At 45.7% G+C, this 12,452-nt stretch overlaps 2 protein-coding genes across 2 annotated transcripts; one reads left to right on the top strand and one right to left on the bottom strand.

The window, feature by feature from the left end:
* Positions 1-369: 369 nt before the first annotated feature.
* Positions 370-7,479, bottom strand: rsad2 (radical S-adenosyl methionine domain containing 2). Its single transcript, XM_080469865.1, has 6 exons — positions 7,075-7,479; positions 6,825-6,986; positions 3,825-4,054; positions 3,585-3,734; positions 3,473-3,505; positions 370-972 (listed from the first exon to the last, which is right to left on the bottom strand). The coding sequence occupies exons 1-6, from the start codon at positions 7,370-7,372 to the stop codon at positions 808-810; spliced, it is 1,038 nt and encodes a 345-aa protein (XP_080325991.1). The 5' UTR covers positions 7,373-7,479; the 3' UTR covers positions 370-807.
* A 435-nt stretch (positions 7,480-7,914) lies between these two features.
* Positions 7,915-11,951, top strand: cmpk2 (cytidine monophosphate (UMP-CMP) kinase 2, mitochondrial). The gene is made up of 5 exons (XM_080469862.1): positions 7,915-8,845; positions 8,947-9,061; positions 9,246-9,447; positions 9,589-9,822; positions 11,626-11,951. Exons 1-5 carry the CDS (start codon positions 8,246-8,248, stop codon positions 11,747-11,749), a joined length of 1,275 nt encoding a protein of 424 aa, XP_080325988.1. The 5' UTR covers positions 7,915-8,245; the 3' UTR covers positions 11,750-11,951.
* Positions 11,952-12,452: the final 501 nt, after the last annotated feature.

Here is a 12,452-nt window from a genome sequence, read left to right as displayed (position 1 = left end):
TGTGTTTTTAAAAGTTGAGCTGTATTATTGACTGCTGAAGATTAAAAGTTCATTCAAATTATTATTATTTTTTTCTTTTTTTTTTTTGTTTGTTGCGTTTTCTTATTAAAAAAAACTAAGAAACTGGCATTTAATGGGTTAAAATGCTGTAAATGATGGTGGAATTGGTTTTTATGATGACTAATAAACAGAAAGAAAACTGGGAAAACTATATTGTAATACTATTTATATTTGTACACACAAAGTGTGTGTGAGGGTCAAATATAAAGAGTGTGAATTCACTCTTACAATAAATGAGGTGAAGCTCAAACTGCAACACTTCTGTTGCTCAAAATGGTACATTACATTTATAATAAAAAAAAACGAAGGGACGTTTATTCAACTCAACTTTATTTACAGTTTAAAGCACTTTTAAAAAGAAGCACTCTTAAAACAAAGTGCTGTACATAAATAGACATGAAACAAAGTGCAAACAATAAAAAAAAAAAAAAAAGACAATAAAAACTGGGTTAAAAGTCAAAGAATGAAAATGTGTGTCGCTACGATTCAGGTTCTTAAAAGTTAAAAGGGCTGAGGAACCCCTCTGGTAGAAAAGTGTGGCTCAATTATGTTCGGTGGTATTACCGAAAATTACACTGAGACGATGATAATGGAAAAAAGCTCTATTTTTCATGAATCTTAATATTCTGTAACATTACAAATATTTATTCTCTGTTGTAAATACATTTCATTATATACTGGTTACACCAAAAACAGAATATGAAAAAGCAAAACGTGTGGAACGGTTTGTGTCTGCGAGAGAAGCCGCTACCAGTCCAGCTTCATGTCGGCTTTGCTCCACACGTATTTGCCTCCCCTCCTCAGGAACATCTTCTCGTCGAAGCCGCTGAAGCAGATGGCCTCCTTCACTCCCACATCCAGGATGGATTTCGACGGGTCCTTCCTTCCTCCCCGACAGTCCAGGAAACGCATCTGGAACCCAACGAAACGGGGAAACGCTGGTAAATCCAGATAATGAAAGAAAGAAAAAAACAAACCCTTCTCCTTTCCTCTCGATCAGCAAATCTTTAACTCAGCCAGTTATTCAAAATGTGACAGCTAGAGTCTAATCGTGCACGATGTCGGCTTCATCACTCCTCAATTCATGTTTTGTCACAGGTGATGGAAGCACCAGCAAAGTATTAATAACCCGTCTTTAAAAGAACGAAGTGCGACGTAAGAACTGTTTTCTCTCGTAATAAAGTAACTTGAGTCCACCATGATGTTCATACCCCCTGCTGGCAGGATTTCCCAGGGAAATCTCCTGTTCGGAGTATAATAATGGGAACGTTTACGATCCGAGAGGCTCGGTTTGAGTTGCTGAACCGGCGAGAGTGGCTCGATGAGCCGTTCACAAAATGATACCTGAATAAACATTTTATCTGGTTTTCCTTGTAATTAAGCACACAAAGTCGTTTTTTTTTTCAGATGACTGGTTTAAAAACAGCCGACGAGCCATTTACAGAATAAATTCTGGAGGATTTCACTCTGATCTCTATACCTGAGAATCAACAGCGACACACTAATCAGTTTTTTGACTCTTGATTCGCCACGACTGGAGGCAGCTTTTTGGAGACAGTCTGGACTGCGACTTCTCCTTATCTGAGGTACGAGAAACAAATCTAATCATTTCCCGATGGAAAGGACCTGCTGGAGCCTGTACAGCCGTCCAAGATGTTCTTCCAATGCTGCTAAGGATGATTCACGAAGCATTCAGAAGCACGAAGCTCCCATCTTCTCCTAGTGACGCAAATATCTGTGTTTTATTCCACAAAGACAAAGATGAACCAGAACCCGGCAGCTTCAGGCCTTCTGCTCGACTCGGTTCTGATCTTAAACCACAGTACTGGCAGACATCGCGTCTCTCGTCCGTTCAGACCAAACCGGATTCACCCAAGGAAGAAACTCCTTTTGGAATGTTTGTAAAATTCTCAGTGTTCTTTATGCTGAATATGATAAAGGGGAAAAAGCTGCTCTATTACGTCTAGATCCCACAAGGCGTTTGACGCGACAGAATGGCCTCATCTCTGATCCAACAGTCTCCGTCCCAATTCTACTGAATTCCATCAATTCCTTCGGGAACATTGATGTTATAGAGGCCGTGAAAAGAAACTGAAGGCCAACATTGAATCCTGGACGACGGTCCTCTAATCTATGACGAGACGTTTATACGGTCAAACTGGTGAGTCCAATCAGGTTTTTCTGTCTTTTCCAAAACCTGCCCCTAGTTTTAAATGTATCTTCCTTGAGGAAGCTGGATTCTATCATTTCACCATTTAGTTTGGGGCTGAAAATCTCTGAGAATAGTTCAAGCTCACAGACACGAACCTTTAAAACGTCCTATCTTAAAACTTCTCTTTCAACTGGAGCTGCAGACAGACGGAAACCACTGACAGCCCTCCATGGCTACACTGAGAAACCTTTACTGCTAAAAGCTCTTCATTATCCTCTTGTTTTCCAGTCCTGAAGTCCTCTATAGATAAGTCACATCAGAAACATTTTACATTAAAGAATTCCTTAAAAATATCAAGATCAGAACTGCTTGGCATTTCTGTTTATGTTCCCGTCAGTCAAAACAATCAGTTCAAACCTGGACATTCAGATCAGTTCAGTCTGGAGGGACACTGCCATTAAAACTCTCTTAAGACTTCTTTAAGGGCCAGTTTGCCTCGTTTCAGCAGAAAAGCGCTAAATTCAATATCCCAAAGTAATTTTTATCGTTGCCTTCAGGTTAAATGAAAGAGAACGGTCCACATTATGAGTCCTCACCCTCCATTCACCCTTTCATTGAGAATCCCACGCTCACCCCCACATTCCAAGCAACGAGTCCAGTGTCCTCAGACCACCTCGGGGCAGCCCGGGCCAAAGACGTGACATCAGAGTCAACAGCAGAGCTCTGGGAGGAGGCGGAGTCCAGGACGCGATACTCTTCAATTCATTCACGCCGCAAGTTCATCTCCAGGGACATTTGGACAAATCACATGCTTGTGATCTTCGGTTGCTCAACAGGAACTTCCGTCGTGTCACATGTTTTAGAAGCGGCTCTGCGTTTGGCAACGCCAGTCGCTAAGAAGCTCATTGTTCTGGTTTGGAAATCTACCCACCAACCCCTTCTCAAAACACTTGAAAGTGTCTGTTGTACAGACGGACAGACTGCGTCTGCATGAAACTAACGTGGATGACAAAGTTTTGTTGAGAGTTTGAGGCCGTTTCCTGGATCAGCGTCGTGTTTCTGTCTGGGTGTGAAGAGGAGACCTGGACATTCTGTCCTCTGGCTTTGCTTTGCTCGTGGGAGACCGATGTTAGTAAAAATACTGTATCGCACCACATTGTTACTATTTTGTTTGTGTTCTGTATGTAAACTGAAAATGAAGTACTAGAGAAAGGAGGGGTTTTTTTTTTTCACTTTGATCCGATGAGATCAAGTACTTACATATTCATCCAGGATCAAGTAGGAGTTCCTCATCTGTGGAGGAGAAACATTGACAGATCGTTAGTGTGCTTGTCCTGACGCCTCCCCGTCTTTCCTCGGAGGACGTTCCCACCTTCTCGTTGGACTCGGGGACGAGGCAGGCCACGCCACGGTGTCTGTCCAGGAACTCCTGGAACTGCTCCTCGCTGATGACGAACCTCTCGGCCTCCCTCAGAGCGTCGTCTCCGGCGTTCTCCCCGTCGATCAGCAGACACTGGAACACCTGCACACAGCGGCCAACACGGGGTCAGTCCGCCCATGAGCACGCGAGTCTGCGTCTCAACGCGGGGCCAGAGACCCGAGCCGCCGTCACCTTCCAGCGCACGGGGTCCAGCTGGCCGATGTGCTCGCTCATGTCCTCGTCCACGTTGAAGGTGTTGATGACCGAGTTGATTTTGAAGGCCACCTTGTAGCGCCGGCACCAGGTCCGGATCTTGTAGAGGTTCTGCAGGTGGCTCTTCCTGCCCTGAGTTCGGCCGATCAGCTGGTTGGTGTCCTCGTCGAAGCTGTCGCAGGAGACGGCCAGAATATCCAGGAAGTCTCCTGTCGGGGGCCAGAGAACGTGGCTGTGAAACATCCGCACTCCGACAGTGGCGATATTCTCACTGTCTATTTAAACACGGTGTGTGTGGGGGGGGGGGGGGGGCTTTGCAGAGGTCAGGTTCTATTTTACTTTGGCGTTTCGCGGTGGTGAAGGAACGTGTGACCGGAGTTTAAGCAAAGACGAGCGTAGAGGACGCCGGGTTTTGAACCTTCACACATCAGCAAGGTGTTTAATGGTAAACTAGGTCTCTGACTTTCATCCATCCGACACAACGACAATCAGCGGGACAATCAGGAACCTGGTGCAGCGTCTCAGTGGCGGGAAACCGCTGGAACTGTGGTATTTAAAGTAATAAAGTCATAATAGAGGAAATATCACACAGCTTGTGGGAACCTGAGAGCAGCCCGGCGCTTCTGAACCTGAACAAACCAGCCGAGTTCTGACATGAAAATCAAACATCCAAAATGTTTTAGTGAAGAAGTGTAATAGTTTGATCTGAAACTGACCACATTTATTGTGAAAAACAGAATGAATAAAGTTCAACGTGACCTTGTCTTCAGATTCATGTTGTTGTTTTGGGGCTGGACGATTTCTGCAGGTTTGTAATCCGCAGCAGGGATTCGTGCTCGCGTTATTATATTTGCAGACAGAGCAGCAAGCTGTTGCAGCATGTTGCTGCGATAATCAGTCCACTTATGTGTTTCGGCATTGTACTTTGATGTGGTGGCTTCAGACTCCTGCGTCCCGCCAAGACGGAGACGTTGAAGAAGCCTGAAGAAGCCACGTCAGTCTACACCCGCCGATGAAAGAGGAGATTACAGCAGGAGTGGATATAAAGTGCCGAAACAGCAAAATCTAAAGGAAAAAGACGTGAATATGTGAAAGAACTCACTGCAGACCTTGTGTTCCTACAAGAAACACGCGTACAACAAAGTAAACAAAAGACAAAAGGCTGGGCCGGAGTTTGTTTCCTTAAATACCAAAGCAAGAAGAACTGCAATCCTGACAAACAAGAATGTTCCTTCTACCGTTGACCTGACGGGCAAATACATCGCTCACTGATCAATATTCATGTCCCCAATTCTGATGACTCTGCATTTATCCAAAGTCGTCTCTGCTCCAGTCGTTCTTCTGCCATCAGGTTCAGACTGAGTTTTCAGTCCCCATATTTTATTAACTCAAAACACACATCAACACACACCAACACACACCAACAAACACCAACACATAGCAACACACACCAGCACATACCAACACACACCAGCACATACCAACACATAGCAACACACAACAGCACATACCAACACACACCGACACATACCAACACACACCAACACACACCGACACACACCAACAGATACCAACACACATCAACACACACCGACACATACCAACACACACCAACAGATACCAACACACATCAACACACACCGACACATACCAACACACACCAACACATATCAACACATATCAACACATAGCAACACACACCAGCACATACCAACACATAGCAACACACACCAACACATATCAACACATAGCAACACACACCAACACATACCAACACATACCAACACACACCAGCACATCCCGACACACACCAACACATAGCAACACACACCAACACACACCGACACATAGCAACACACACCAGCACATACCAACACATAGCAACACACACCAACACATACCAACACATACCAACACACACCAACACACACCAGCACATCCCGACACACACCAACACACACCAACACACACCGACACATACCAACACACACCAACACACACCGACACACACCAACAGATACCAACACACATCAACACACACCGACACATACCAACACACACCAACACATATCAACACATATCAACACACACCAACACATATCAAACACACACCAACACATAGCAACACACACCAACACACACCGACACACACCAACACATACCAACACATATCAACACACACCAACACATAGCAACACATACCAACACATATCAACACACACCGACACACACCGACACATACCAACACACACCAACACACACCGACACATACCAACACACACCAACACATACCAACACATATCAACACACACCCTAATGCCTTTTTCAGGTTCTGCTGCACCAGATGTGTTTCTCCTGTCTGTCACTGCTTGTATCCAAGCGGCTCTCCTTTTCTTCTTCTTTTGGGTTTAACGTCCTCCTTTATGGGCAGAGAGGTAATTTAGCACCTGGCTCACCTCTCTGCCACAATCTCCTGGCTCAGAGGTCTGCAGCCTTTCTGAGCAAAAGAGCCATTTTTGTCACTTTCCACCAAATGATGAGAGAACAAGTGAGTTTTGGCTTGACCTCGCTACGCATTCCTGCTGGAGAGCTTCTAGGTGGCGCTAGAGAGCTCATTTTGACACTCCAGGGGTTGATTTTTCCAATTTATGAATTTTTTCGCCAGTCTTGATGAGCGTGCCAAATTTGGTGTGGTTTTTTTAAGCATGTTTCGGGGAGAAAGTTTGGGTTCATGCTTCAGAATAATAAGAAACAAACAAACAAACAAAACCGATACAGAAGGGTCCTTGCCTTCAGGGTAAAAGTTTCAAAGATAACAACGGTGATCAGATTGGACCTTATGGTGAACTGGATCTGGTCTGTGTGTGTGTGTGTGTGTGTGTGTGTGTGTGTGTGTGTGTGTGTGTGTGTGTGTGTGTGTGTGTGTGTGTGTGTGTGTGTGTGTGTGTGTGTGTGTGTGTGTGTGTGTGTGTGTCTCACCGTAATTCTGGAACCACCTCTCTGTGATCATGCTGCCGTTGCTGACGATGCTGACACTGGGCAGGTGGAGGTCCTGCTTGCAGAACCGGACCAGCGAGCCCAGGAACTCTCCCCGGTCCTGCAGGAAGGGCTCTCCTCCAGAGAAGTTGATCTTCTCCATGCCTACACACAACAAACACACACACCAAAATAATACACCTGCTGCGAGAGCATCATTTGCGTACCTGCGTGTCAGGCAGGGGTGTCTTACCGGACTCCTTCAGCAGCCGGAGCCCCCTGCGCGCCTCCTCCAACGGCAGGACGAAGGAGGTTTTGGCGGTGTGGAAGCAGAAGCCGCACTTGTAGTTACACTTGCGCGTGAAGTGATAGTTGACGCTGGACGGGATGGTCTCCGGTCTGCCGTCCGGTGGTCCTGATTCCGTTTCTATGCAGGCTGTCCGGGAGAAGAGCCCGGAGAGGAGGCTGAGGAAGACGCTGGGGATGAAGGTGAGGACGGAGGAGCTGAGCAGCTGCAGGAGCCGCAGAGGAGACCACATCATCCAGGACATGCTGCGAGCAGAAGATGGACACCTGTGAGGGTGAACTGTGGCTGAAGTGAGGCTCCTTAAATTCAGTCCATCAGCTGACAAGCCGCTCCTCTTTTGCTCCACACAGCAACAGAAACGAAACTCAAACTGACCCGCAACATGACGTGACGCAGACACAGGGCGCGTCTTCTGTGCCAATATATCCTATAAATAAATAAAAACTGGTGTGTAATATCACTCCCTAGTAATTTATTATGTGCCTTTTAAAATCTCAAATGTATGTCATTTTTAAATACATTTAATTAGTAATTTGTTTATTTGCCCTCAGAATTGTTTCATTAATTTTACTTTTTTGATTTATTGGTTAGTTGTTACTCCTTAGTTACTTTTCTTTTTTTAACGTTTCTTCATTATAAAGCAAATGTTTTGTGAGGAACGTGATAGAAGGAGGTTGTGGGGAGATCTTGTGTATATTTTGTATAATTTTATCCTATTTTTCAAATGTTTTACTGCTTACACAACGTCTTTTGATAGCGGTGGGAGGCCCGGGGTCAGCTGAGGACAGATTCTATTATTTCTCTGGTTTGGTCAGGAGCAGCTTGAGTTCAGAAGAGCTGGAGGAAGACACGATGTGTGGACTTTACTCTACTGACACCAGGACCCTAAACACACAGGTTTCGTTCTGAACAACAACCTTCATAAGGTGGAGCAGCTTCATTTCAACAGAACCAAAAGTGTTTTTATTATTCGGGCGGTGTCGTTTCAGTTGATTGGAAGTTTCCTTTTCCCAACTCGCGCCACTAAGTTTCGTTTTCCTTTCCTCCGCCACACAGCTGCGCTGTTTCATTTCTGCGCACTGGACTCCAGCAGAGTCTCTGCGCTCCGTGGAGGAAGATGGCTGCGAAACACGTCCTGCCTCTCCTGTCGCGGTGGTCCTGTCGGGTTTTCTCGGTGGAGCTGAACGGAGCAGCGTTTTATTTTGCCCTGGGAGACCGGCACGAGGCGGAAGCCCCGCGGCTCTTCACGCAGCTCCTCGGCCGGGAGGAGCGCTGCTACTCGCTGCTGGTGCGCAGCGCAGACTCGATCCACGGCGCCAGGTTTTACGCACAGCTGAAGGACACTCTGCTGAGAGGGTTGCCTCCGGACTGTCACCTCTCCCCGATGTGCTCGTTCCTGCCGGAGGTGCGGGGCTCCCTGATGAGGGGGTATTTCCTGAAGGACCGCTCTGAGAGTTCGTCCCGCACCGTGCGCCTCCTGGAGGCTTTGACGCAGCAGCAGCAGGACGCACTGCTGGTCTGCTCCTACCGTCCGGACCGGGACGACCGCCACTGGACTCAGCACGTGTGGTCACGTGACGGAGGGGACCGGGTGGAAACGGGAACCGAACTGTGTGTGGTTTCATCAGAAGCTCCTCAAAACCACCCGGCCACGCTCAACATCATCAACTCTGACGTTTTCTACACTTATCAGGACGCACGCGACGTCTTGACACAGGTGTGTGTTGTGTTGTGTGTGTGCGTGTGTGTGTGTGTGTTGTGTGTTGTGTGTTGTGTGTTGTGTGCGCGTTGCTCCTCTCAGCTCTGCTCTCCCTGCAGTGTGTTGACGTGGTCCCAGAAGCCAGTTCGGTGTTGGAGCTGCTGCCCAGCGGAGCTCCGTCCTGCGATCAGCCGGAGTTTCCGGTCATCGTGGTGGAGGGTTTGGACGCTACAGGTCAGAGTCGCCTCGTGGCCTCACTCATCAATATGTGATGAGCTTGGTGTGTCCATGTCTGGCTGAAGTGATACAGTCTGACTTCTCATCCATGACAGTTGAGTTTAGGAGGAAACTTCAGGCTCTTCTTACTTGGTTGAAGAAGTTTGTGTCTTTCTCTGTGAGTGACGTCTTCCTGTCCCAGGTAAGACCACTCTGACGGAGTCTCTGCGGGATGCCCTGGGGGCCGCTCTCCTGCGCTCGCCCCCCCAGTGTCTGGCCCCCTGGAGGGCCCGCTTCGATCAGGAGCCCCCTGTCATCCGCAGGGCCTTCTACGCCGTGGGGAACTATGTCACCGCAGAGGAAATAAGGCGGCAGGCCGCGACGTCGCCCGTCATAGTTGACAGGTAAAAGCAGCTGAGGACTTCTGCTTGTTTTGTGATCATCTTTCTTTGAGGAGAAGTTGTCGTTCCCTCAGCGGCGGAGACCTGCGCAGCTCGACATTAACGTCTCTTCATCCATCTCATCATCCATCCATTCGTCCTCAGATTCTGGCACAGCACAGCAGCATACGCCATCGCCACCGCGGTGAGTGGCCCGCTGAGGAACCTTCCAGATGAAGGCTCGACGCTCTACCGCTGGCCCGCGGACCTGCTGCAGCCCAGCCTGGTGGTCCTACTCACCCTGGACCCGGAGGAGAGGAGGAGGAGGCTGAGGGACCGGGGGCAGGGCAAGACTGAGGAGGAGCAGGAGCTGGACTACAACCAGCTCTTCAGACTCAGGTGGGATTCACGTCTGCTAGAAACAGTTAAAAACACTTTAGGTTCAAAGTTCCTCACAGTCCACGTCCAGCTGGAAATAATCTCTCCCACTTTACTTTTAATCCACTCAGACTTTCATAACACCTTCAGGAGACTAAATCAGGTTTGTCACAGTGTTGTCACGATACCAACATTTTGGTATCGATACCGATACCACCATGTAGTTCGATACTTTCGATACTTTTCCAAATAAAAAGAGAACACAAAACATCCAGCCTGTCTTACGTAGGACCAATGTCTTTAAATGGTATGTTACTATGCTGTAATCTTTATAACATTAAATAGCTCAAATAAAATATTTTCATATTATATTCTTTTATATTATTTATTATATTTTATTTAGAATATTTATAATAGCTTCCCTTTTTTTCCAGAGCTATTTTTCCATGGGTATATAAGTTATTATCTGTCGTTCTTTGAACTCCCAGCCAAAATGTTATGGGGTTATATTTCACTTTATAAAGAACATTTGAAAATAAGTTAACTCACAACGAGAGTTTGTTCGTTTGCTGAAATATTCCAAATTTAATATTTCAGTTCAGTTTTATATCAGTAAAAATCACATTTTGAGCAATAAATGTGATTTTGTACTACTTGGAGACTGAAGTGGCTCCAAGATTAGCTTTAAGAAACCCTGATATACAAAGAAAGAGTCCTAACACAGAACCATGTGGAACTCCGTGATTGCATTTATTATAAACTGATGAGTCATGGTTGACTTCAAGTGGATTGAAGTTAGTTTATTGCAGTTTCTTTAATCCAGTTTCATCAAACTGTACTAATTTCTAATGGGATTACACCAGTTACTCAAAAACAATAAGATACTTAAGAAGAAGAAGGAAGAGAAAAACTTTGGTCACGTGCCACAAGTGGTTTGAGTATGAAACCACGGTTGATCCAAGCTGGACTGGCAGGTGAGGTCAGTTACTGTGTGAGTCGTTGCTGAGCTCCATTAAGCTCATCAAAACTCCAGTTAGTTTCTACTCTGGCGGATCGATTACGATTCATCCGTCCTCTGTAATGACTGAGTGGTTTCTCCACATGGGACATCCAGATGTTAGGTCATTAAATATCCAGATGTTAGGCCAGTGAACATCCAGGTGTTTGGTCATGGATCGTCCAGATGTTAGGCTAGTGAACATCCTGATGTAAGGGCAGTGAACATCCAGACGTTAGACCATTAAATATCCAGATGTTAGGCCATGGTTCGTCCAGATGTTAGGCCATGGAACATCCAGATGTTAGGTCATGGGACATCCAGATGTAAGGTCATTAAATATCCAGATGTTAGGTCATTAAATATCCAGATGTTAGGCCATTAAATATCCAGATGTTAGGCCATCAATTATCTAGATGTTAGGCCATGGTTCGTACAGATGTTAGGCCAGTGAACATCCAGGTGTTTGATCATGGAACATCCAGATGTTAGGCCATTGTTAGGCCAGTGAACATCCAGGTGTTTGATCATGGGACATCCAGATGTTGGGCCATGGTTTGCCCAGATGTTAGGCCAGTGAGCATCCAGATGTTAGGCCATTAATTATCCAGATGTAAGGCCATGGGACATCCAGATGTAAAAGTGAGGAATTCTCTGGAAGGTCAATTCCTCTGATCTCTGAGTTTCTGTGTTCATCTAATCTGTTCCACATTGTGAAAGTGTGTGTGTGTGTGTGTGTGTGTGTGTGTGTGTGTGTGTGTGTGTGTGTGTGTGTGTGTGTGTGTGTGTGTGTGTGTGTGTGTGTGTGTGTGTGTGTGTGTGTGCAGGGTGGAGGAGGCCTACCGGAGGATCAGCGGTCCAGCTTGCGTCGTTGTGGATGCGAGTCCTTCTGCAGACCAGCTCCTCCAACAGGTTCTGCTTCTCATTCGGGCAAAATGCCAAAAGTTGTAAAAGTTCTCAGTCTCCCTGCGGCAGGATGCAGTCCTGCCTTCCACCACCGGGTGGCAGTAGGGTTTCTTTTTCTGTGGCAGTGTGTCAACACTGCACTTAGAGCAGAAAAAAAACAATCCATATTTCAAGAATCTTCACAGACTTGTAAAATGTAAATATGAAAAAAAAAAAATTTTTTTAGGAAATAAAAGCGTTCATGGTTGTATGGCTGCTGTGTGGTCTGTATTGCAGTGATGATGAGAATTCTGCAAAGCTCATCAATAAGTACCATGCATGCAGTTTGTGTTCGTTTATCAAGTCAGGATTTTCACAACAAGTATCTAAAGTACACAGTTTGACTTCATAATCTCTGCTTGACAAAAAAGCAATTTTGGTTCCCAAACACAAGAAATTAAGCTTGATTTGATTTGATTTGATTTATTTCGAACGAATGAACAATTTAAAATTAGATGAAACAAATGGAAAAGAAAGAAAAGGGAAAAAAATCTTCAAAAATATATGATAAAGCCCATTTAGCTTCACTGCTTAAGCCTGAAAATATCTGACCAGTCTGAGACTTCACTGCTGCAACACACACACACACACACACACACACACACACACACACACACACACACACACACACACACACACACCTCTATTGTAATATATATATATATATATATATATATATATATATATATATATATATATATATATATAT

The sequence above is a fragment of the Lipophrys pholis genome, assembly GCF_963383615.2.
Source record: "Lipophrys pholis genome assembly, chromosome: 8".
In the NCBI taxonomy this organism is placed as follows: Eukaryota; Metazoa; Chordata; class Actinopteri; order Blenniiformes; family Blenniidae; genus Lipophrys; species Lipophrys pholis.
The sequence above is the reverse complement of the archived record's forward strand: the minus strand, read 5'-3'. Positions and strand labels throughout refer to the sequence as shown.